We start from the raw sequence: 26075 nt of genomic DNA, 5'->3' as shown, positions 1-26075 counted from the left end.
TGAATTGTTTCAAAACATCTTGCCAAAGGACTGCAGTTGAAAATTAGCCAGCTGGCTAACACTGGCACATTTACAGAACTGTTGATTAATGTGCATTGTCCTTATGAATATGATTTAAAAAAATGAATCTTATCGATTGAACCCAAGGTGATACGTAAACTCATCTTCATTGGTCGACTACAAACATGACGTATCATGTGAAACATGGAAGTAGCTACATGCCCATTAGCCCACAGCGTCATTAACAGGCGGCTCGCTCAGTGTGTGACGTGCACTTGGAGATAAAATATAGGCCTATATTAATGAAGGTTCATTAGTACGGTTTGTATTTCTCTGTAATGTAGCACAGTGTTAACAATGTTACTGATACTATTCTTTCTCACACCTTCAGCTCAAACCACCAACATATATATCATTTAATAATGATATTTCATTACCTAAAATATATTAATATTATTGAGAAGATATTTGAGTTTTGTGTTTTTCCCCAAATGTATTTAATTAATGTGTAAACAGACCTGTTCCGGTCCAGACTCCACACCGGTTGGTGGCGGTATTGCGCCATAACGTTGTTTGCCCATCGCCAATAAACACCAACGAAGAAGAAGCAGCAGCCCCACATAGGAGTCCGCGCGGCAGGGGGTCGTGCTCGCGCTCACGGTGGTGATGGAACTGTTTGGTAACCGGCCAGTTAGCCACCGGAGCTCCGCATAAACTGTCACATTTGCGGTGTTTGTCCCGGACGTTAGCCGGTAATGTGTAGCGGCTCGACGGATCCCGAGATGCGGCGGTAGTCGGTGTTTGCGCGCAGAGAGCCGCGGGACCCGCAGAGGAGCAGCGGACAGCGGGCGGGGATGCTAACCAGCGGCGGTTAGTTAACGTTAGCTCGCTAACATTTATTTTAACGGATAACCACTTCAGTCGTCATGTTAGCTCCGTCCTCCTGTGTGGATGCTGTTGTTCGCCGCTGCATTACTTCTCCCCTCGGGGCAGAAACAACCGACGGTTAGCGCCTCCACCAGCCCCACAACATGACTCACACTCAGTGAGCTAGCGGGGCTGGTTGGCTGAGTTAGCCTGCCCGTTAGCGGCTAACTGATGCTAGCAGCAGTGTCAGTCCCCGCCGCGAGCTGCTGAAGTGATGTCTGTCCGATGGAGCTGAAGTGTTGCTCGGCTTGCCAAAGATGACGGGCCGCCTGAGCCGGGTTTTTGTGCCTCTGTCAGCAGGAGGCGGAACATGGAAGCCGAGGAAGAGTGGAACAAAGACCTGAGTGCACACAAACTGCTGGATAAAAAGGTGCTCTGCAAGCAGAATGGGAGGATCGGTAAGACTGGTGCTTTTTCATGTCCTCTCCAAACTGTTAATGTTAAATACTCTCCGTGCACGCTTACTGCAAGGTGACCTCTGTGTTTGCAGGTATAGTGAGAACTCTTCACAGCCTGTTGAAAACCCAGAACACTCTACAGATTCAGTCCATCACCCGCTCAGAATGTGCAGGTAGGTGAAATCTGACATGGAGTTAAACAGTTTAATATTTTGTGCTGAGTGAACATGTTATTACATTTAGTGGGGAGACTTTAGACATAAAGCAAGTTAATGCAGCATTTACAGAGGCCTGTGAGATCTAAGACAACACTTTAAAAGAATCATTATAAGCAGCATGTCAACTTTTTTTGTCCCAGTTTGTGTCTCTCATGTACTTCATTCAAATCACAGCTGAGCATGAGATTTGCTGAAAGGGACATGCCTAGCAATCTTTTACAAATGGTACTTTAAATACATCCCAGGTTGTTATAAAGGGATGTCCAAACTCCTTAAAGACTCTTCTAACGTTCCTTTCCCTAGGACGGAGCCCTTGAGTTAAGACTTAAATAAGAGGTTTCATATAATTCAGTGTTCTTTTTATATTATTTTCTGTATAATAAAACAACAGAGAGTAATCTCATACTGAAGAGATGCACAATAATATCGGCAAGTCATCGGTATCAGCCAATATTGGCTTTAAGATTAAATGTCAGAATCGGCCAAAATGCTTTTTCTTATTTTACACAATGATTAAATATTACATACACTGAAAAGTATTGTATTTCATGTCTCCATCTGCTGGTGGGCCGTCATGCTAAGAGTATGTATGTTTAATATGATAATAATTCCACTACAGAAGAGACTTGATGATCACTAAAATTAGGTGGGGAAAAAGTAGACGTATCGATATTGGTTATCATTCAAATGATTTGTTTCATATCGGCGTATCGGATATTGGAAAAATAAAAATAAAAAATCCAATATTGTGCATCCTGAATATAGTTATACTCTATAGCATAACTACAGCTGGGCAATAGATCAATATTATATCGATATCTTGGTTTGAGTTTGGATACCGTCTCAGAGTTTGGGTATCGTAATATCATAAGTATTGTCTTGTCCCGGTTTTAAAGGCTGCATTGAAGTAAAGTGATGTAATTTTCCATTTTTTTGCCGTCACCCACATACTTGGTATATCCACATTATTTTGGCTCCCCCAGTAGTCGTTAGTCAAACAGAAAGGTCATAGAAGTTAAGATTTCATTGGTCGCTTAGTTGCAGGGAAAAAAACAAACAAACTTGAAACTCTATCAGGAGCTGCACTTTGTCAAAAAAAAATCCAAACCTATATGACTGGAGCATGTGAGACTTTAATGTGAAAGGACAGACACAGGAAGTGTCCACGCTCAGCAGTCAGACAGGAGTCAGGTTAATTTCCAGGGCTGGTACCTGCGGTTATTCCACAGGCTAGTTAATAACATGTCGGGCAGGAAATCCAAAGTGTGGGATCATTTTGAGAAGGTGAAGGTCGAACCCAAGGTGATATGTAAACTCATCTTCATTGGTCGACTACAAACATGACGTATCATGTGAAACATGGAAGTAGCTACATGCCCATTAGCCCACAGCGTCATTAACAGGCGGCTCGCTCAGTGTGTGACGTGCACTTGGAGATAAAATATAGGCCTATATTAATGAAGGTTCATTAGTACGGTTTGTATTTCTCTGTAATGTAGCACAGTGTTAACAATGTTACTGATACAATGTTACGGAGACTAGGATAATTAATAGTCGGGGGCAGCGCTACACATTACTGATTTATCAAAAATCTCATTGTGTAAATATGTTGTGAAAGCACCAATAGTCGACCCTGTCATGTTGTTGCAATATTGATTTTAAGGTATTTGGTCAAAAGTATTGTGAGATTTGATTTCCTCCACACTGCCCAGTCCTAAGCTCTTTTAAACAGATCCTTGTGATGTGCTGAACTTAATTTTCTATTGTTGGTGATGATGTTATAGTGAGATGATGTGGCTGGCTTTGACTGCAGTGAGTTTTGTTGTGGTTGTATTTGTTGACAGTTGCCACACATACAAAGGGACTTTCCAAAAAGATAATAAGTGGAAATTAACTGAAGATTTAATTACGGTTCACACTGAACAAACTGAGAAAGGACACACACTGTTTCCAGCTACGGCTTAACCAGACTTACAAAGACATTTTTTAGGTCTAAAATGTGTCGCTAATGTTACGTAAACATTTTTAGCTATTGTTTCTGAAGTTACATCAAGAATATTTTAGGGCAGGTCCAGTGAAGTCATCACTGAACTTTTTCTCCAAACAAGCTGGGGTCAAATGTTGTATTAAACTTAAAAAGATCACAGCTGATCAGCCCTCACAGGTTTATCCACCAAGGACAGATTACTCTGTCTCCTAGCTGTTGATCTCAGACCTGTCCTCCTGTGTGACCCAGGCTCCTGTCCAAATCTGATGATGAGTAGGAGCGAGCACGTCGATGTGAGGCCCGTCCCCGTGGCCCTCACCCCCCAGCTTCCCCCCAGAGCTCACCGGCCCCTCTGCATGTCGATTTCCTCCGACAGCAGTGGACGCTTCAAAGCTCTGGAGACGCAGGAGTGGAAGAACAACCTCAAAGCTCAGGTACGTCCAAACACACCTGCCGCTGAGTTCGTGCTCTGTCCTTAGCAGGACGAAACTGAGCAAAACACATCACTGTCAATAGAAATGAAATGACAGATAATAATAAATTCCACAGAAAGGATTAAAACACTCACACATGTTGTGTTTAACGTGCACTCAGAAGCTGCCAGTGTTACAACCCAATAGGAGACTAGGGGTAAGGGAAGCAACATAAAACCAGACAACAAAGGTAGAATGAATAAGGCAAGCTGCCGTTTATTCATTCAATGCAATAAAATGGCAATACGGGAAAAGCGTCACACAACAAGAAAACAAAACACAGGCTATTCAACACAACTTAGAAACCAGACCTGAGGAGAGGAGCCTCAGCGGTGAATTACATCTACAGCAAAACAAACACTGGGAAGGGCTGCGCGTGACGGCAAATCATAAAACAATTAAAACAAAACTCTGACCTGTCACCAAAAGCACCCCAGCTAACTAACTTTAGCGGAAGGCCACCCAGATAAACAAAACAAAAACATCTCTACCTGTCTGCTCTATGACTTACCTGACAAACAAAACACACTCTGACCAGCACCCATAAGTCTAGTGAGTTAAACAGGAAAAACCTACATGTGTGAGCAAAAGGAATGTGGCTAGGCTAAGAAGCTAGGTCCTAATGCCTTCAGATTTCCCAGATACTCACAGTAATCACAAGAATACAGAACTCGTGACAGAATTGGAGCGAGGCGGACTGCTCAGATTAAATCACAGCCGCCGTTCCTGTTGACTCCGAGCAGCTTTTAAAGGTTCGGACGAGGGGCTGGCAAAGCGGTGATTGGCTGGAAACGATGACAGCAGCGAGGGGGCTGGCCGACCTGCAAGCGGGGGAACACTGAACAGCAGCAAAGGAGGGCGGGCTGGAGGAGTGGTTAGCCAGGGACTCCCTCCAGAAAAGCAGACAGTTAGACACACACATAACTGATCGATAGGTGCTGGCCGAATAACCCCCACAATGACGTGCACAGCACATTAAACACAGAAAATCAAATGCACAAAGGTCCGAAGACCATAACACCCAACCACATAAATTCAAACCTGCCGGATTTGTTACTGAACAGACCACACACGGGACAGGGCGTCAGCTACGACATTATCGGCCCCTTTCTTATGCTTAATCACGAGGTTCCACTCTTGAACCAACAGAGCCCGGCGCATGAGACGTTGGTTGTGGTTGTACATGCGCGCAAAGAATACGAGGGGGTTATGGTTGGTGTAAACGACGATGGGGAGACTACAAGACCCAAGATAAACCTCAAAATGCTGGAGTGACCATAGTAAGGCGAGCATCTCCTTTTCTATGGTCGAATAACGAAGCTGGTGGTTGTTAAATTTGTGTGAGAAATAGCTGACAGGATGCTTGACACCTGCCGCATCCTCCTGCAGCAACACCGCACCGGCACCGACTGCACTAGCGTCAACCTCTAACTTAAACGGAAGCGCTCATCGTAGCCGAGTCCAATCCAGATGAGGGAGATGGTTTACACGTGCGTCCTTCCTCTGTTCAAGGTGCGCATTTGCCAAATTCCCAAATGCTGGTTGAGTTTCCACAACATCTCACTCATCTGGAGCCTGAGCAGCAGCGCGGTATTACCGGCTTAGTGGCGGAGTTCCCGTGCCTCTTTGGTGACATCCCCACTCGCACCACTGTGTTAGAGCATGATATTGACGTAAAAGACGCAAAACCCATTATGCAGCATCTGTACCGCGCTAACCAGCTAAAACGCGAATTAATGAAAAAAGAAACTCAGTATCTGTTACAGCGTGGTTTAGCCACCACCAGCTCCAGTTCAGTATCGTATCGGTGCCACTGAACTGCGGTCCAGGGTTTACACTGCAAGGGATGATTTTGCACTACTCACAGGGTTGTCCAAAATGCAAATTATTGCCTTTTTATTTTAATATTGTTTGAATTATTATTTTGGGAGGCGTTATGGAAGAGTTAGTATGGAAGGGGTCATATGACTACAGCTACGGTCGTTATTTCTTCAGGGGAGGTGGGCTGATGTTAATAGTACATGCTGTGGTAATTTATTTTAATGGTATTGAAGCACATAACTCAATGTATGTGAGATGTCTCACCCCTGTACATGGCATAATTACTTTGGAGCTCACACCATGCTCTTTAAAGTGGAATGGAAATCTGTGCCATATTTAAATTCATAGCTTTGGTTCTTGAACTCGTTACGTTTACAATTACTGGAATCTTGATGCTATCCAGTGAACCAGTCTGTGTTTCCACCAGTTTTGAGCGGAACCATTGTGATCAAAGATGTGTCGTCAACGGAGGACATTACACAACCTTTGTTCTGTTAATACAGATGTTTGTTTCTACCCTAGAAAACAAGCACAGAACTATTAATGAGACCACTGCGTGCTCTTTGACGATTTCTCACTTGACTCCTCCATCCTCTCTTGTCAACCTGTAGAGTATGACATGCCCACTGATGTCGTCACGGTTCAGACTTCAGGTCAAGGAAAACTTGTGATTTTTTTTGGTTCCAGCTGAGATCCCACTTTTCTGGTTCTGAATCAATATAGTTTTGGTCAAAATGCTCTGCACGGTTCAAACTTAGGTGCAGGAAAAACAGCAGAACCAGTTCCATGTTGGGGTTTCTGTGGTTCACATGTCATGTGTGTGTGCGTGTGTGTGTTTGTTTGTTGCAGATGGAGCAGGCCTACAGCGCAGGAGCTGCCAGCAGCACAGGATCTCTGGAGCGAGCGTCTCTGTTCTGCGCCTCAGCTTCCACCACAGCATCCAGCTCCGGCCTGTCCAGCCCAGTGGAGATCCTCAACAAGAGCAAATCATCCAGCCGCTTCTCTCTCTTCTCTCCTCCCTGGAACAGCAGCTCTGAGTCCGACTCCAACCCTCCGTCCCGCTCCGGCTCCAAGAAGCTCCGCAACTACAGCAGGAGAGCCGCCACGGGGCCGGCCGGCGCCAGGGGCCCGGATACGCCTGAGCCCAAACCCAGCGGCCCTGAACACTTCCAGTACTCTGAACCTGTTATCTCCAAGGTGACGGACTACATCTATGTTGGCAACCTCAATGCGGCGTACAACGGGCGCACCCTGTGCCGCAACAACATTGACAGCATCATAGACATGAGCAGTGTGCCAGGAGAACTGGGCCCCAGCCTCAACCTCATTCCATGCACCTGCTCCCGTGGTGCCCGCCACAGCTGGTCCCGCCTCAAGGTGGACATCGGAGACGTGCCGGACGCTCTAGGTGACGGCCCGGCCTTGAAGCAGCGCTGCTTCGAGGACATCAACGAGTGCATCGATGCCTCCACAGAGAAGAGGAAGCGCGTCCTGGTCCATTGTCGAGACGGTTTCTCTCTGGCGCCGACGTGCATCATCCAATACCTGATGGTAAAACAGAACATGAGGCTGATCGCCGCCTACGAGCTACTGAGAGCCAAGTACCCGGTCAACATCAGGGAGTGCCACCAAAACGTGCTGGTGAGCCTGGAGAGGGCACTGCGGCCTGGAGGCAACGTCGACCCCGAGTGCTTCAAACAGGCCATCTCTCGCAAAGTGGCGTGGACCTGACTCTCAGTGTGCTCGGCTGCTGTCCAAGACTCTCTTTATTTCTCCACCTTCCCATAGTATTAGATATTTTCCTACAGACGACCCAGGGCAGCTGTACTTTCCCCTGTAGACTGGTCAACTGGATATTATTGTCCCCACTTGAGTTCAGTGGTTGTAAAAGTTAAGAATTTGATGTATTTCCTCTTCAAACCTGTAAATGTGACCCAGCTGTGACCCCCCCCCCCAGAACAGGAGATGCAATAGACTTCACTGTAATATACACAGCTTCTTGGTATAACGATGTAATAGTGTTGGCCGTATAGTTGATATAGTCCTGCTTCAGTTCTGTGCCATGCCGTTGTGGTGGTGTTTTATATCAGGGGAATTTCTTAATGGGAGATCTCAGGAGATTATTGATGTCATTCCAGTACAGGGTGGGAAATTACTCATTAGATTAGTCTGCGACTCCGTTCACACCTGGCATGAAAATGCATCTCGGTAAGGTGTATGTGAAGTACAGACAGGGATGCAGGAGAGAAACGTAACTCCAAACCACAGATAATCAGTTGGAAGGTAGAAAAGTACTGAGAGCTGAAAACACAGAGACTTTTAAAAACAACTTTCTGTCCCGTCTCCTGCAACGACAGACATGAGCTGAGTCTTGCAACACTCGCTTGTTTCAGGGAGAGAAGGGGGATTGTCTGCGGTCAGTGAAACGCCACTGCTATCCACCTGGAGGCAGTCAGGTGTGCTTTGGGCCCCCCTCTATTGATGGTCCATCTCAGGCCCGGCTTGGCATGTTAAAACCGACTGATAAGTGCTACAGTGAAAGCTTTGGCTCACTAGGAAGTCAGTGGAGCAGCTGTAGAGCTCCGTGGCCGGCTCCTGTCTGAAGTAGAACCCGGCAGCTCTGTTGAGCGCCGCTGCTGGCCTCAGAGCTCCTTTACAGAGCCAGGGTTGTGTATGAACCCACGCACACATTGAACAAACAGCTAGCGTACCATGAGAAGATAATCACTGAATATGACAAATAGTGTGTTGTATTGGATTAGAATCGCTGACTCCACCTTTAAGAAAACTGCTCATCACTATCATACAGGGTGTTCGTCCTGTTGCCCAACACTAATAACTTAAGTTGAGATGCTAAATAATTTGTACAGGGACTTTTAAAGGAACCCTGTGGACTTTTCTTTGAATACAGATGTGACAGTGTCACCATGCGCAAACAAAACAGGGACCTGTTGATCAATACATTGCTCAATAACACTACTAGCAGTCAAAAACACCACAGAGTACCTTTTAAGTTTGTACTTTATATACATATGAAGTATTGCTTAAGTGAGTTCAAATGCCTAACCTTCCTCTCTGGCTTTATTGCTGCTTAATCTGAATTCTGTTTTAAATGGTTTTACTTACCTCTCAGATTAATTGAAATGAAAATGAAACACAAGCCGTCACCAGAGATGCATTTTAGACATATTTCGGATGCCAGGTGTGAACTGCATCAGTTTCATACAGATTTTGACACAATCTGACAACGGAGCCAGTAACTGGCCACCATTTATTTTGTTTTTTCTTCCTAGAAATCTTCTTTGCTGGTAAAATGGTTGTTTGGATGTACTAGCCGTTGTAGTCGATGGGTTTAAAAAAGTTGTTTTCCTGTTAAAGCTGCAACTCTGCTGCTGATACTCTGAAGATTGGAGGACGTACATATGATTTGTCTCCATTGGATCTATCACCACTGACTGGATTACATGACTGATTAATCTGCTTCTATCGCAAGAGGGAACTTTGCACATGGACACACGTTTAAAATTTGACATGCTTCTATTCTTTGACCTTTTCACGCCATTCTTTTTCTTTTGTGTGTGTGTGTGTGTGTGTGTGCGTGTGTTTTCCGAGGTCATACTTGATGGAAGGTGAACGGCCCAACCTGTCCTCTGTGAGGAAGACTGTAGCCCCATTTTCAGCCACAGTTTGTTTGGTTTATTCTCTACGGTGGTGCTCAGACTGTGGCTTTGGGAATTTGAACTTCAGTGTATGCAGTGAAGCTGGGTGACGTGCATCTCTGTGGATTATCAGTATTATCGTATCGGTGCCACTGAACTGCGATCCAGGGTTTACACTGCAAGGGATGATTTTGCACTACTCACAGGGTTGTCCAAAATGCAAATTATTGCCTTTTTATTTTAATATTGTTTGAATTATTATTTTGGGAGTATAGCTGATGACATTTCACATAGGAGGGAGATGTTTACATGCTCATAAAAATAACTGGATTAAGGTAACAGTTTAATTAAAGTGTTCATGGTTCACACTATCTAATATCCCTGATCACCCAAGTTTACTTTCTTTTCCATTTGTTGTCCTGCCACTGAAACAATACAAGTTTCAGTCTGATCATTATCTATTTTTACTATCTTGTACTTTTTTTAATACAAAAATGTTTTTGCACAACTACTGTTTGGTCATACGTTATCTATACCACAACTTCACCGTAGAAAATATGTTATGGTATTTGATTAAGTCAGTCAGAATAGCCAGTGCTAACTGTGGTTAAGATTATTGATAATTTTCTTCATGAATTGATCAATGATTTAGTCTAGAAAATGATGAAACAGTGAAAAATGACGTACCCAGTTTCATGAGACATCTTCAAAAGTCCTAAAACCCGAAATATTCATATTACAGTGATACAAAGAATAAAATCAGCAAATCCTCACATTAGAGAGGGTTTATTTCTGCTTTTAAAGAACTTAAAAGATTGATTATGAAAAATGTTAATTTTTTGTTTATCAACTAATTAGTGAATCAGCTAATAGTTTCAGCATTAGTGCCAACATTTGGTAAATGGCAGGTTTTCATACTTAGTGCTACATACAGTTCGGTAAGTACTTTGAAAACCAGAGGATTAATATTAACATCATCTGAAAACAGTTGGTTGAAGATGTGAGGTGAGTTGAGACAAAGGTCAACATGATTCTAGATATAAAGATCATAGCGTTCCCTCTCTTTTTCCCCATAGTTAGAGGGTAAACCCCTTTTTAAATGAGAACTTGTTGCAGAGTCTGAAGGATACTGTTTGGATGGCAGTGAGTGAACAGACAGGGATAATGACAAATACTAAAAAGGTGTGTTTTTGAACTTGTGGAAAATCGCTAATAGCTGCCAGACAGATTAGCTCCATGAGCCTGTGCTCTGATTTAAGAAAGGTTGTAGGAGAGCTTGACTTTATGCACCACACTCCTTTCAAATGCTATTATGGCTTCATTATGCACATATAATTGCATAGAGGTGATGATTAGAAATGCAATTTTAATATTTTGGAACGTGCAGCCCTGAAAAGCCTGAAACTTTGTCCGGGGCCATCCCTATATTCCCCGGGTTCTATGTTCCCCGATTGGGGAACATAGGACCCTTTAAAAAAAAAAGGGTCCTATGTTCCCCACTTTCCCCAAAAGGAAATATGTTCCCCGCTTTGTATGGGACCGGGGAACATAGGACCCTTTTGAGAAAAAGGGGTTAGGGTTAGGACCCTTTTTTAAAAAAAAAGGGCCTATGTTCCCCGGTTCCTTTTGGGGAAAAGCGGGGAACATAGAACCCTTATTAATAAAAAGGGTTCTATGTTCCCCAGTCCCATACAAAGCGGGGAACATAGGACCCTTTTGGGGTCCCATACAAAGCGGGGAACATAGGACCCGGGGAACACAGAACCCGGGGAACATAGGTACGCTCCCACTTTGTCCAACTTCTGCTGTTTTTTTAGATGGGTGGCCAACAAAATCCAAATGTGAAGCAATCAGATGTTTCAGGTCAGCCATTTTACATGTAATGTTTAGCTACAGGTTAGGGTTAGCTAATGTTTTGGTTTAGTAGATAAAAGTTTGGTTCTGGTTAGCTAACGCAGTAACTGAGTAGCTGAAAGTGTGTTTATGTCTAGCTAACGGTTTAATTAAGCAGCTGAAAGTTTGGTTCTGTTTAGCTAATGGTCCAATTGAGCAGCTGAATTTTTTTTTTAGCTAACGGGTTAATTAAGCTGCTAAAAGTGTGGTACTTTCTAGATAATGGTAGTTAAGCAGCTGTGAGTTTGGTTCTGGTCATCTTACGGTTTAATTAAGCAGATAACAAGCAGCTCAAAGCAAGTTCAGGTCCAGAAAGAGCTACAAGTTCAATCAAGTAGCTAAAGGTTTGGTTCTGTCTGGCTAACATGTAATTAAGCAGCTAAAAGTATGGTTCTGGCTAGGTAACGGTTTAGTCAAATAGGTACAAGTGTGGTTCTGTTTAGGTAACATTTTAATTGAGCGGCCAAAAGTTTGGTTCTGGCTAGCTAACGGTTTAATTAAGCAGCTGAAAGTTTGGTTCTGGCTAGCTAACGGTTTAATTAAGCAGCTGAAAGTTTGGTTCTGCTTAGCTAACGGTTTAATTAAGCAGCTAAAAGTTTGGTTCTGTTTAACTAATGGTTTAATTAAACAGCCAAATTTTGGTTCTAGTTAGCTAACTCTACAATAATGTAACAACAGATCAGGTTTGGGTTAGTCAGCTAACATTTTTTGTCCTGTTTATTCAATCAAAACCCCCTCCCTCGTACAAAAAATTGTCATGATCGGAATGTTGGAGCCGATCATCTTAGCTAAAGGTATTTTTTAGTGTAAAACTTGAACAAGATATATATTAGCCCACTGTTGTATTTTTGTCTTGAACCATTTTAGTTCAGTACATTTCACTATGGAACAACTTTGTATCAGAACATTATTACTGTAAGACAAAACCTTCCAACTATACAAACACTGAAACTATGTCTTGAAAGGATAAACGGCAACACTACAGGGTTTTTTAAATTTTCTTCTTTCCATTTTTTTTTTTTTTTTTTTTGTCTTTCAGTTCATGGGCAGCCTTGGTGAGAATCAGTTGTACAGGACGTTTCAAACATTTGTGACACAAACCCTGCGCAGCACAGTGAAGTTGTCATGTGAGCGGTTTGGTAGGAGTGGAAGCTAAGAGTATGGTGCCTTCATTTGGAGTCGTCTTGTGACCGTATGGTGACATTTGCACACTTTGTATGACTTTAACTTCTCTCAATATGTAAAATGTAAAATGTTGAATATTTTTTTGATGTTTTATTTTGAGGAAAAAAAAGTACATGACATTTGTGTGATGTGGTCTTTGCTGTAATATATTTGCCAGTCATACAGTACCGGTGTTACTAATGCAGGTGGTGATGAGACCCAAAATTGATGTGTTTCTCCACATGTTCATACGGGACAGTGCGGTAGACAGCCAGTGTGAGCATATCTTTGGTTTATCCATGCTCTAACTCAAAGTTATCATATCAAACTGAATAGGTTATCTAACTCGTTCTCTCAGGTGATTTCTCAGTGGCCCAGAATGTTCTCAATGAATATGATATTCAGAAATGTGAAGCGATGTATTTCTCATGTCATGTTTCTTAAGTCAGATATAATTTGTACTGTTGAATTATTAAAGAAGAGGATGTACTTAACAGCTGTTCTGGTGATGACTTAGCAAATGAACCGTGTGGTACAAAGGAGTAAAACTACGAGGCAGGTGGTGTTTGCACAGACAAAGTAAATCCTCACAGATCTTTAGAGTTCAACTCAGGTGAACCTTGACATGTGAATTTGCGCTACTGACAAATGCAAAACATCTTGACAGTGCTCACCTTTGAGACAGTCCACAATAGAGAAAGCTATTACTATATTAGTGTAATTTTCCACAACCTTTTACAGAGCTCCTGAAGTCCCGAAAGGTGATATTTCTTGTGTGCACAAGCTTTTATTTTGCAATTAACTGTGACTTGCACACAAGTTACTATCTTAGTTCTTGTTTGTATTGTCTTTACCTTTCGTCTGGTTTTTCGTTTTTCTCCCTGTATTCTGTCTCTCCTTCCATTTATGCCGTGTACTTGGAATAATGTTTGACTAGAGTTTGAATCTCAAGTGGGGCAAAAAAATAACATGACGTAAGACCTTGGGTCACAAATTCCAAAGTTGCCATACATATGCCCCATTAATGTTTTTAAATGGCACCGCGTTTTTGAGATGGAGCAATTGACATGCAGTTTAGAGCCTTACATTGTCACTCAGAGTGCCAAATGATGTACTGCTCCATGTCAGCAGACTGCCTTCAGTAATATAATCAGCGTTTGGGGTATCATACAGTTCTGCTCATGCTATATGTTGTGAATGGCTCCTTGAAAATTCATGGAAGGGTTTTGAAATGTTGTCCATGAAAATGTATGGTAACCCTTTAGTCACTTTAGTAACCTGCATGTCTTTGGACTGTGGGAGGAAGCCCACGCTGACATGGGGAGAACATGCAAACTCCGCACAGAAGGGCTCCCCCATCCCCGGGATTTGAACCCCCCACCCCAAGCAGTGGGCCAGTATGTTTTTGAGAGGAGGAGACCTCTGTGGATAAATCAGCCCCTGGTAAAAACCTCCTGAACGTCTGGATTAGAAAAAAGGTGAGCACACATTAGCAGGTGCTGGGCTGGCAGCCTGTGACGTGCAGAACAGCGTTAGGAGACACTGATTTGTAAAGTGAAACTGCTTTATTCAGTGTTGGCGGTTTTAATCAGTGTATTTCGGAGACAAAGATACTTCTGCGCATAATTCTGCTCCCAGTGAAAACCTCCTGAACAACAAACACTAAAGGAGTCCTAACCAGGAGTTCACACTTGGCACACGGGAGAAGCTTGAGCAGTTGCAATTTGCAGTCCTCGCCGCTGTATGCCACCAAATCCTATCAATCCTACATGTTGCTCCTTTTTTTCCAAAAAAAAAAAAAAACAAGCAACTGGCAACAAATGGTTCAATTTACTCTGAAAATACATGTAGTCACTTGACTTTGTACACAGATGACAGGTGGAGGTGTTGTCTGGGTTCATGCAAGCAGAGATACATCAGAGGAGCTCCTTGTTTGGTAAGTAGGCTAAATAAATGTTTTGGGAACCTCAATGTTACATTTATTATTCTAAAGTTACTGTTCTGTATGTTATGTTATATCACTTAAAGATGTTTTTGAGAAGATATCATGGATGCTCCCAGAGTCTGATGTGTGAAAATGGCTCACATTAACTGTATCAGAGTGCTAAAGAGTTCTGCTTTGATTTTGTCACCACTATAATTTGCTGTCCACTTCATTAGGTGATGTCCGTGCTTTCTATTTTGGGTTGCGTCCTCTCACCACATCTGAGACGGGATTTGATGGATTCAGTCCAGGGCAGTAGCAGAACACTTTGAAAAACTGTTCATTATAAGTGCTAACCCCTCTAGCAACTGACCCCAAAAACCATGAACACTTAGTAGCAACTACCTACTGAACTAACAACTAACTAGCTTCTGCATTGCATCACTTGGAAACACTGTAAACACAGCATCCTCTAGTCACCACACAAATTGGTGTGATACATTAGCTACCAATGTAAAAGTGCAACATAAACAGATTGCTGTTAGAAGCACCAAGCTCACATCATATCTTCCAGCTTAACTAATTTGACTTTAAGATAAACTGTGATAGAGTTAAGAGTTCTTCATGGCTTCACATGCTGCAGTTTGTCTGTCACCAGCAGCCATGGCTGACCCCCCTGCATTTATTTGACTTACCCCTCTCATTGAGAAACACCAGAGCAAATGCTTTCCTGCTTCTGCGCCCATTGGGAATACATGAGTGTGCATTTTTGCCAAATGTGGATTACAACATTTGGGTCCGTTAAGTGATGCAGTCGTCTCTAATGTAAGTTTTTTGAGCATCATTACCAGGACGAAATTACTTAATTAATTATTATTTTAATATCCAGATTTGGTTCATTTGGTCTAAAAACATTTTGAAAGTCTAAACAGCTGCATGATTAAAGTACTGTATCCACATTAAAGTAAGCGGCCCACTAAAACAGAAGTTAGCTGCTCGGCCGGTGGAAGTCTCCAGTGCGTCTGCTCTGTGGGCTCCACGATGTGGAAGATCTGGGTAATTTCATACTGCGGAAAAATAGTTTTTTGGCTTCTTTGATAGGTATGAAATGGGCCCTGCCTCAAACACTGTATCCAGTTGTCTTAACTCATTCCTGGTCAAGATACAACTCAAAAGACTGCTCCTGGTGTCATGGTGACGCTGGGGCTTCTGCCAAAGCGTCAAAATATGATGAGTAGGGATGAGATCATGTTGTTTCACTGGTAAATCAAAACAATATTTATTCCGAGAGGCCTTTCTGCTGCCAGCCACATGGTTTTAAGTCTAAACCACAAGCTGTAAACAAATTTGGACCTAATAAACCGGTAAACGGATCTTTAGCATCCAGTAAGTCTGTTCTGTTATGACCTTTTTACTCCCATGGTCCTGCTTTTCTTTCTTCACAGAAAATCCCATGTGATCTTCATCCACCCCCCCCCCCCCCCAACTCCTTTTAACAGCTTCTTAATAGCATCCACTTAGCTAGTGTTTCCTAAATGACCGCCTTGAAACTGCACTCTGACTTTTACTGCCCTCCCAGCTGCCATCCCCTCAACTTTCATCACTGCTGCTCCCTGGTCTCCTTCATCCAGCCCAGCCTTTTATACAATGAGCCTGGCAGTGTTCATATAGTCTGATATTAATCTGTGTTTCGAGTCACATCTTATTGATCTGTGTTTTCACCTCAGGCTCTCAAGCACCTTCCTCATGGTGGGTCAGAGGGGAATAATGTAATCGGTGAAACAATCTAGAAGGAAGGGGTTATTTATAATGGTCAGATAGGGAGGAGATTCAGCTGTGAAGGAGGGGGTTGGATATAATATTTCAGGTGCTGGGGAGCCCATTGGTCTGTGAGAAAATCGACTTCCATAAAGAGAAAGATGGGGTTTCCTTTGCCTTTGGGGAATGCAATATATACCAACTTATAATGCCAAATCTGAGCTGCTTCCCAAATCTGACGCTCCGCTCTGTTTCTGTCTTCGAACAACAGGTGAGAAATCTTTTTTTTCTCAAATCTATTTCTCTGCTGAGTGAAAATAGGATTTTTGTTTGATTTCTTTGAGCTGTGTTGTTTTTAAACTGTTTAACAAGTCGGTAAAACGAACCAGCTCGTTAGAAACTGTCGCTGTGTGCTGATGAGGGTGATGATGTCCACTGAGGAGTTTTTGCATGTTAATATGGTTCATTTTTGTGGGTGAAGCGGTTGGTGCTTCAGGTGTGAAGTGATGCTTGATGAGGTGTGCTGGTGTAAATAGTCTCTGGAGCTGAAAAGTGATAGTCCTGGTGTTTATTGCTGTCACCACCTACTGTCTGGATAGATTTAATGTGTCAGAGCTCAGACTGGCTCACTTAATAATCTGACAGCTTTGTTCAGTGAAGCAGTCGTTGGCTCCATGCTTGATTCATGCTAACAGTAGTCTGCAGGTCAAGAGACCAAGAAATAGAAAAGCTAAAATGTGCATTATGTTCCAATACAGTTACCTTACAAATGCATTCATGCATGGTTTATAATGTAAATTTAGTTACAATCTACATGTGAGCTCATTGTCTGAAGGTACAGCAGAACAGATCAATGTGTTTTACAGAATTTGGACACGACACAAGTCATCGAATCAATTTGCGAGAAAAGATATCAGATCCATTTTGTATTTGAAGCTTGAATAAGACCTCGAAGACTTGTTTTCTCTAAATAAGTCCACAGTTTGTGGTGCTGTTTGTGTCAGCGGCTAATTGTATTACAGGTTGACTGAGGACTGACGTCAACGGGAGCTGAAATTTCAGCCCAGTCACCAGAAGAAAATGTTGGCATTGTACGTTTCTGCAAACCACGAATAAGTCAAATTTGTACGTTTCATATGAATCATATCAACGTATTGTATGAGCTGACTTTGTCACTGAGAGGTGGACATCTAGATGAGATGCCTGCCAAGTGTCGCAGTTCAAGACCAAAAAAAAAACACAACGGATGTGATTTAGCAACCCGTTGCTGTTTTTCCAGCGAGTTTTTAGCCACCAAACATGGGTGTTCTTTGGTGACCCATCACTGTGTTTCAACTGGAAATAGTGCCACGGTAAGCAGTTGTTTTTTTTTATCAAGACATTGCTGCGTTTCCTGACAGGATAGTGCCATGAAAAGTGAGTCTTTAAGCCAAAACATGATCTTTCCCTAACCATAATCAAGCGTTTTTTGTACCTAAACATAACTACAAGTTAAACACAGCGTTTTAACGTACAGATGTAACATATGCATGGCTTGCAGAAATGTACAATGCCACCATCTATTCTGGTGATTTTTCTGGCAGCTGTGTTTGAGATTTTGAATTCAGGAGCTCAACCTAGCAAACATCCACCATAGCAGGACACAATAACTCTCCACTGAAATTAAAAATGTATATTATTGTTTAGGGTTAGCTTTGGGGCATGGTGATGCCAGCTCACTCAGAGATACAGGACTGTATGAATTCTTGGCTGTGGTGTCTGAAGCTGAGGTGCTGACTGAGCCAGACTGGTGCTGTATATTTAATGAAAGTGCAAAGTTCATATAGTTTGTCAATAAACTGATTTATTGCTCAATTTGCAGTGTGCTACACTGAACAGGTTTTATGTTTCTTGCCAAATAATTATGAGAAGATGAAGATATCACTCAGTAGAGGTCTCACATATTTAAAGTCAGATAGCACTTTAGAACTGTCACCATTTTAACAGATAACAAAGATTTACTTATGCTGATGATACTGAGGTGTTTATGTTTATCAGCAAAACCTATAATATGGAATTAAGTATGAAGTATAAAGTAACTGTGTATAAAAAAAGTCACCAAGTTATTAAAATTACAAAATATGAGTCTCAAAAGTTATCTGATTAAATTTTAACACAGGATACTTCAACGATTAACAATTAAAACACAATATGGCTACGAACTGTCAAAGGGAACTCTTGAAAATACATTTGTGTAGACACAATACATGATTTGGTTACACTGCCTCCAAACCCTCTCAAAAGTTCTTTGTTTAGATTTTGAAATTCCATTGTGAACTTGGTTGTGTATAAAAACATCAGTATTGATCAAGACACATGAAACCAAAAACCAAAGAACTAGTGGCAACAAAAGCGGACTGCTGCGTTGCCTCATATCGCCTGTGTCTCGGCCAAAAAGTTGCACTTGAACACGTACTTGAATGTTGGTGCCAACGACCACGTACACTCAAAACTGTGTGAGAGTAAATACGTTGTCATACCAGCAGGTGGCGATAATCTGTATTTGACATTCAACAAGGGAAATCAGAAGACTGACAGGACGGATTCAAGATGCTAGTTAGCCAGTTAGCACATCAACAACACAGCCTGATGTTGAGAGAAGGAAGTATATACTGTACCTTAGTGAACAACAGCACAAACAATTATGAACCATTTCTGCTAAAGAGGTTGACGTTGATTCACCACGCTGAATTGGCTAAAAAAAAGCTGACACGGGCTGACTCATGCCAGTGGTGCGAGACATACCACAAAAACTATTGTGACAGATGCTTATCGACAGCCTGAAATTGGCCAATAGTGAACCGTTAGCCTGGTGGGTCAAAGAAGCTCAATTCAAAGTCAGAGTAGTGATACAGCAGCAAACCTCTGTTTGCTGTGTAAGTTTATTGTGGAGTAATGGCGCACTAAGCAGAGAATGAAGTCACACTCCCTCTGTGTGTGTTGTAATCTGAGCTTCTCTGTTCTCTGTTGTGGGAGACAGACGGATGAACGTGCATGTTAATGCATGTGTGTTTCCCAGGCCGCTGTCACAGCTGCCCTGTTTGGTTCGGTTCAGTCAAACTCAAGTTCATTTGCCCCCTCAGTGCGGTTCGTTTGTGCAGGTGTGAACACATCAATCACACTCAGGTGTGAACACAGCAAAACAACCGGACTGAGACCTTCTTGAAGAGGTGGTCTCAGTCCGGTTCCAAAGGAACTCTGGTGCGGTTGGTTTGTGGTGAGAAGGTGTTCCGACCTGGATGTGAAGCAACTGCAGTCACATGACACATTGTTTGGGTTAAACATGAGCATGTTACAGTCCTGGAGGATTATTAATGTGCACCTCCTCCTGTACTGCCTTAATATGCACATTCAGCACATCCAATGCATCAAAACATTGTTTTCTAGTTGGAGCCGCGCCTCGTTTTCAAACTGTATGGTTTGACTAAAATGAACAATGACAGCAATATAGTCCACGATGAGCAGCGCTAAAATCAACCTGCGTAGTTGTCCCTCCATTGTGACATTAGAAAGTGTCACATTTATCTTGCAAGTGTACTCTTCTTCAACGTTTGCTTTACTTCCTGGATTTTTCCCACATGGAAATTCTGACCAATCAAGAGCAGCTTTCTCACACAAGGCATTTGATCTGGTCCTCTTGTAAATGCTGCCGTGAGAACACGAACCAACTCTAGGCAATTATACAACTTTGGAACAACATGAGTCCCTGATAATGCTCCCTGAAATCTCGGTCTGAAAGCACCCTCACTGAGAACTGATCAGCGCCACTCTGCACTGTGCTCAACGGTGGTTACCACCGATATCGGGATGGCATCGATGCGGAAGTGTAGCGCCCACCCACTAGTTCCCCCCTGGATAAAAATGGTAGCTCTGTCAGCACTGTTACTATTGTTAGCACTGTTTGAGCTGTTAGGACCGTTAGCCGCTGGCTCAGCCGCCACTCTGTTGAGAGCCGTGTGCAGACAATCTCTGAATCATAAATACACTCTAAATATTGTAAAGAGCTCCTTTAAGGTATGTTATGATGCGTTTTTTGAGAAAATGTAACTGATGCGGTTTATACTCTGGAGGTCTCAAGTCGATCTGAAGAATTGGGATCAGTGCTGATTCTGAAATTTCTTAATAGATGAGTATCATCTACATAAAGTCAGATCCATTTCCGATACTTTTTTGTTTTTTATTCTGTTAAAAATCAGGATCTGCTATGTGTCTTATGAGAAACATGAGATCAAATGCAGACACTCGGTGTAAAAGGAGTCGGATCACGTGCAAAAGATTATTGTAACATCCCTGGTTTTCATCAACTATTCTCAACTCTATGTTTGTCTTGGTGGATAAATCATTGTTTTAACATCTTTTAGACATTTTGCCTGCGTTGAAGAGCCTTTAGTTTTTGGTTTGGACACAGTGGTTGTTGATCCAGATTGTTCTGCACAGTCTCTATTTTCAGAGAAGACGTGTCCATCTCAGTCATGTCAGAGATGTTTGTACCAACAGAGGACGTATCTGGTGTTTCCTGATAATCTTCCAGACGACAGACCTTTCATGACAAGGATGCCCAGGGTGGACAACTGGACCCTAGATCCTTGTCCTAATTTAGCCTCGATGATTTTGCCTCCACTGATGCTCGGTGTCCTGTTTCCTCAAAGTGGAGTTATTATTTCTTATAGACTGGACAGAGACATTCCAGTCCTGATCCTCCTCGCCCTCCTTGTGTCAGCTGTGCAGTTAATCACTTTTCTGAGATTCTTTTTTTTTTTTTTACACACTTTTGCACTTTGTCAAAATGTCAGATTGTGTTTTTCTGCAGGCTGTGACGCCAAACAAACGCCAAGATGTCAGAGTGAGTAATTCTGTCTCTCTTTCATCTTAATGTTCATATATGTTATTATTGACATTCATTACATTATTTAATCAGGAGAACCATATATTGTTTTTACAACAGGACTCTGCATATTGAAGAAGTGTTACAGAAACATTTGTGCAAACATATATATAAATGTAATCCCCTTAGGTCCATTATTAAGTCCTGTTTCTAATGAAGATGAATAGATTTCAAGACCTTTCTAGAATCGAGTCCCTTGATTCTTTGCATACTGAATTAGTCAAGAAAATCTGTCCTAAAAAATGTATGTTTATTCAAACCCTTCAGGAAAAAGATGTCGTCGAGTCGCAAGCATCATCTGAAGGTAAAACATTCCCTTACATCTTTTACAGTGTTGTATAGAACAAAGCCAAACTGAGCTATAAAATAAAAGTGGTCATTTTTTGTGAGATATTGACGAACAGTGTCCACAGAAACTGGCAAAAATCTTTTTAGTCACAAGAACATAAAACTCTACATTAATATCTGCTGTTCTGACGTCTGGCAGAGTTTGATGCTGTCCATCGCCAAAGGTTTACTGGAGGAGGAGGAGAAGGAGCGAGAGGTGGAGAGGGCGAGGTACATGGCTGAGAACTGTCCTCCTGTGAGGATGCCCAGGACCATGCAGGAGCTGCAGGTATGGCTCAGAGTTTGGTATGATGCATGATACAGGGTTTATATTGTGTTAACTGTATTCATTTCTCCATAGAACAGGCAGTGACAGTGTTTTCAGCTTCTTACAAAATATGACAAAACATGCACTTAAAGTCAATGGAAACCGCCTGAATTCAATGTAAATGTGTGATTTAACTCTTTCTAGTAGTTCATGTCAGTAAAGACAGAATCAATGAGCGCGATCACTGATCAGATTTAACGTCAGTTCTCAAATGCTGTCCAGGGCTTTAAATTACCTGCAGAGGGTACCAGGCCTTTATTTGAAGCAGGCGTGTATTAGAGACAGGCCTTTATTTCCAACCCAGTCTCAATCCGAACTCCTCAAGAGGCCCCTTTGCGTCAGATACCGACACACATAGGCACCTTTTAGCAGCGGTATGAAATGCAGCAGGCAGAGGTTTTTTGACATTCTGAGTGAGAAAGTCTGCAAAGAGCAGGCATGAGGGTGCATGCTATGCTACTGACATATGTCACATGACGGTACATTATGTTAGTAACAAACATTTATTTTAAGACAAACCATGATGTTTTTTTCTCTAAACCTAACCATGTGCTTTTCAATCAATCAATTCTTTATTTGTCTTTGTCATAATAACACAGTTATAAGTAACAATGAGCTATCATTATGAGCAACTTAATACTGACATAGAAGTATTTTTAGAAAGTGCAAAAAGTGCATATGACATTAATGTCCAGAAAAGCCCAGCAGAAGGTCGCACACAGTGTTTTCTCATGACGGCCCAGCAGCAGCAGACGGAGACAATGAAACACAATACTGTCTGGTGTATGTAATATTTATTCATTGTGTAAAATAAGACAAGGAATGTTGGCCGATTCCGATAGTTCACTTTAAAGCCAATATCGGCTGATATCAGTGACGTGCTAATATTATTGTGCATCTCTAGTTTCAAATTAAAAACCCTGCACTGTTTCAGTGGACAGAATCTCTTTATTTCCTAACAAGTCTTGTATTGTTAACATGTTGCATAAAATCCACTGTTTCACACGGTTCCCATACAGTACTTCAAATCCACTGCTGTTACTAGAACAACATAATATTGAAAATAGTGTGATTATATTTTTAAATGTATTAGATGAAACCCTTTATTGAAGAAAATGTTTTTGGTCTACATCATGTCTGGTGTTGTGACAGTTTGCTGGTGTTTGTGCCCAGGAGCTGTGCAGAGAGATTCACCACAAGATCGACAAGATCGACGAGGAACGATACGACTTGGATATGAAAGTCACTAAAACCAACAAGGAGGTAGATTATTATTATTTAATTATAAAACCCCTGCAGAGCCTCCACACTCACGCTGTGCCTCCAAACAGTGTCACATAACTTTATTGTAAAAGGTTAGGGAGTACGTCACACTAGATTTTGGGGGAATGTGTATACAATGATTTAAAATACATTCCTGCAGCCCAGAGCGTGAGCCCTTTAGATTTTATTGACCCCATTACGTTCCTCTGCTCCCACACTCAGGACAAACTTAACATCTTTAGTTCCATTTTTAAGAACTCATTTTCAGTGTAATTAAATCCTGTGGCTCCCTTCATACCACTGGAAGCCAAAATGACCAGGTCATTTGGGATCTAAAAACAGGATCATGGTCTAAAGACGGCTGATGGTGTTCAGGGTTTTAATTCTTTGCTAGACCGTACTAGGTTGTGAATATCATCAGTAGCACGCTGGAGCTGTTTGTGCCTGTCTGGACCTGATTTTCATCCGTCCTGGTATCTGTACCGTCTCCACTTTCCAGATTGACGACTTGAAGATCAAAGTTCAGGACCTGATGGGCAAATTCAAGAAGCCTGTCCTGAGGAAAGTTCGTATGTCTGCTGACGCCATGCTGAAGGCTCTGCTGGGCTCCAAACACACAGTCAACCTGGACCTGAGGGCCAACCTGAAGCAGGTCAAGAAGGAGGTCAAAGAGGAGGTGAGGAGGGGGCCTCTTTTTATAAACCTGTTTGTAAGGGACACGCCTTTTTTTTTACAGAAGCAGATGGTAGATTTAATAAGTTGAGAAGAAAATTAGTAAAAAAAGAAAGAAAGAAAGAAAGAAAGAAAGAAAGCTGAAGACAAACAAGGAAGTCACTTTGAAAGACTGCTTAAAAAATATAATATTTATGTAACATAATAATTTCTAAATATAGTTTTTCCCTAGCTTTTCTTACCAAGTTGCTCATGACCTTGTTTCCCCATGTTGTTGAATGAAATGGCACCAACCTGCTCAGGGTTCAAAGGTCTAAATACTTGCAAAAGGCGTCTGAAAGCAGCACACAAAAAGGGATAACACTCCAGGTTTCAAAGGGTTAAGGTTGCCACCGAGAAAGTCCTCCTTTATCTTTATAGTGTTATTTGTGTGGTCACTCCTTTGTCTTTCACAACAAACACAATCAGTTCATGTATAGTATAGTAAATCCATTTAGAAAGAAGTAAGAAAAAGAATTAAAGCTAACCCTAAAGCCTAGTTCACATTACACGATTTCCACCCTGATTTTGCGTCGCGGAGACTGTCGTAATCTTTTGAATGTTCATACCTGGCAACGTGTGTTTCTGTCAGCGGGAATCTCGCCAACTGTGTTGCGACCTGTGTGTCCACAAGATTTCTCCACCGAGCCCTCGCCGACAGAGCCCCAGATAACACGGTGACGTCACCAAACTTGGAGACGACACATCATTAAGGCATGGATATTCTTCCCAGTGTTGAATCAGATCTGCCTCCAGGGCCTGGGTCCAAACACAACGCGCTCCCCGTGATCCTGTGGACGCCGCCATTGTTGTTGTTGCTTGCCGGCTTTGGAAACAAGCCCAAACGAAGCGACTATCATGCATTTAAAAACCTTATAGAGAAAAAGGTGATGTTTAGAGAGCAAGCCCAGATAAGCAACTCCACTTTAGAAACAAGCCCAAAGTGGCGGCTAATAAGTGGACCTGGCAACCTCCGACCCATGGTGGCTCTCAAGATCCTCTGCGACATCAAAATTGCGGTGAAAAATCGTGTAATGTGAAGTAGGCTTAACTGACTCTTTATGATTACCATTATAAAGGCTGGTGTCAGGCAGGTTGTCAATGCAAAGGAAAGTAGGATCACCAGTATTCAGATCTGAACCTTCTGATTTAACGATGAAGTTTGGTGAAACATCCTGGTCCCGCTGTGACGTTTGGTCGTCTCTGGTGTTTCAGGAGAAGGAGCTGCGAGACGTCGGCGACTGGCGTAAAAACATTGAAGACAAAGCCGGCATGGACGGGAGGAAGAAGATGTTTGAGGCTGAGGCATAAATCAATCTGCTGTCAACAAAGCTGCAGTACTTTTAGTCCCTGCTTTTCACCGATTGGTTTAATCCGATCAGATTAATTTAGATAACACAAATTAATTTTCTGAACCACTTTTTGAGCTGCAGAAACTGCGACTGAATAAATGGAGTGAAAGAGACGTTTTGTGATGCTTACTTGGGTATTTGTTGCTGAAAAAGTAATTCAATTACTTTAAGGCATTACAAAGTAATGTATTACTGCTTACTGAGAAGACTGCTTACCATCCACTGAGTTCATATTTTTATTATTATTACCTTTGTTATGAATTTTATGAAGGCCTGAATGACAGCAGGGGCTAACAGGAAGCAGCTGAGCACATTGGCAGCAGCTAATGCTAACAGATAATTAAGTGTACTTGGAATTTGCCAGTTAAATTTGAAGTATTACATCAATATTTGAAATTTATTGAAAATGGGTCAATGACTTCCAGCAGTGTTTTTGGGCTGTGAAACTACCGTTAGCTAGAAGCTAAAATGGAGGCCCAGAGCTCAGCTGACAGATGTATCATTTGGGGACTGTCAGGTAACACTGGAGGTTCATTAGCATAATAACACAAAACTGTTCAATGTCATGATGATTACTTTTGAGAAAATAAACAAAACTAAATTGTGTTTGATACACTACCAATTGATTTTTTAAGGGGGTATCGTTACAGCCCAGTCACTAGAAGAAAATGTTGGTATTGTACGTTTCTGCAAACCACAGACACATTTGTATTTTCATACATATATTATTTCTTAAGTGACATTGTACGTGAGTTGATTTGTCACTGGGAGGTGGAGGGGGTGGTTGTTGGCATGACATCTTGGCGAGACGCCTGCCAAACTGCAGACCACTGTTAAAAACAATAAAATGACAAAATGGGCTGTTCTTTAGTCAGGCTGTTCTCAGGCACTGTTCGTATGTTTCCCTATGAAAAGTAATTCACCAAAATTTGTATATATCTCAAGTAA

The 26075-nt window shown here is 42.1% G+C and overlaps 2 protein-coding genes across 2 annotated transcripts; both read left to right on the top strand.

Moving 5' to 3' along the window:
- Positions 1–637: 637 nt before the first annotated feature.
- On the top strand, positions 638–7780 carry LOC117261579 (uncharacterized). Its single transcript, XM_033633938.2, has 4 exons — positions 638–1325; positions 1418–1498; positions 3780–3964; positions 6674–7780. The coding sequence occupies exons 1-4, from the start codon at positions 1238–1240 to the stop codon at positions 7553–7555; spliced, it is 1236 nt and encodes a 411-aa protein (XP_033489829.1). The 5' UTR covers positions 638–1237; the 3' UTR covers positions 7556–7780.
- An 8612-nt stretch (positions 7781–16392) lies between these two features.
- Positions 16393–25240, top strand: LOC117262318 (troponin I, fast skeletal muscle-like). The gene is made up of 7 exons (XM_033635208.2): positions 16393–16493; positions 21072–21104; positions 21414–21450; positions 21634–21762; positions 22975–23064; positions 23564–23740; positions 24991–25240. The coding sequence occupies exons 2-7, from the start codon at positions 21097–21099 to the stop codon at positions 25084–25086; spliced, it is 537 nt and encodes a 178-aa protein (XP_033491099.1). The 5' UTR covers positions 16393–16493; positions 21072–21096; the 3' UTR covers positions 25087–25240.
- Positions 25241–26075: the final 835 nt, after the last annotated feature.

The sequence above is a fragment of the Epinephelus lanceolatus genome, chromosome 5, assembly GCF_041903045.1.
Source record: "Epinephelus lanceolatus isolate andai-2023 chromosome 5, ASM4190304v1, whole genome shotgun sequence".
In the NCBI taxonomy this organism is placed as follows: Eukaryota; Metazoa; Chordata; class Actinopteri; order Perciformes; family Serranidae; genus Epinephelus; species Epinephelus lanceolatus.
Note: the sequence above shows the minus strand (reverse complement) of the source record. Positions and strands in the feature narration are given on the sequence as shown.

Bases quoted from the DNA above. Each gene is read 5' to 3' on its own strand.
- LOC117262318 (XM_033635208.2), top strand. The intron at 23,065-23,563 runs GTAGATTATTAT...TCCACTTTCCAG, and splicing joins TCACTAAAACCAACAAGGAG to ATTGACGACTTGAAGATCAA. The intron at 23,741-24,990 runs GTGAGGAGGGGG...CTGGTGTTTCAG, and splicing joins AGAAGGAGGTCAAAGAGGAG to GAGAAGGAGCTGCGAGACGT.
- LOC117261579 (XM_033633938.2), top strand. From the start codon at position 1,238: ATGGAAGCCGAGGAAGAGTGGAACAAAGACCTGAGTGCACACAAACTG. The intron at 1,326-1,417 runs GTAAGACTGGTG...CTGTGTTTGCAG, and splicing joins CAAGCAGAATGGGAGGATCG to GTATAGTGAGAACTCTTCAC. The intron at 1,499-3,779 runs GTAGGTGAAATC...TGTGTGACCCAG, and splicing joins CACCCGCTCAGAATGTGCAG to GCTCCTGTCCAAATCTGATG.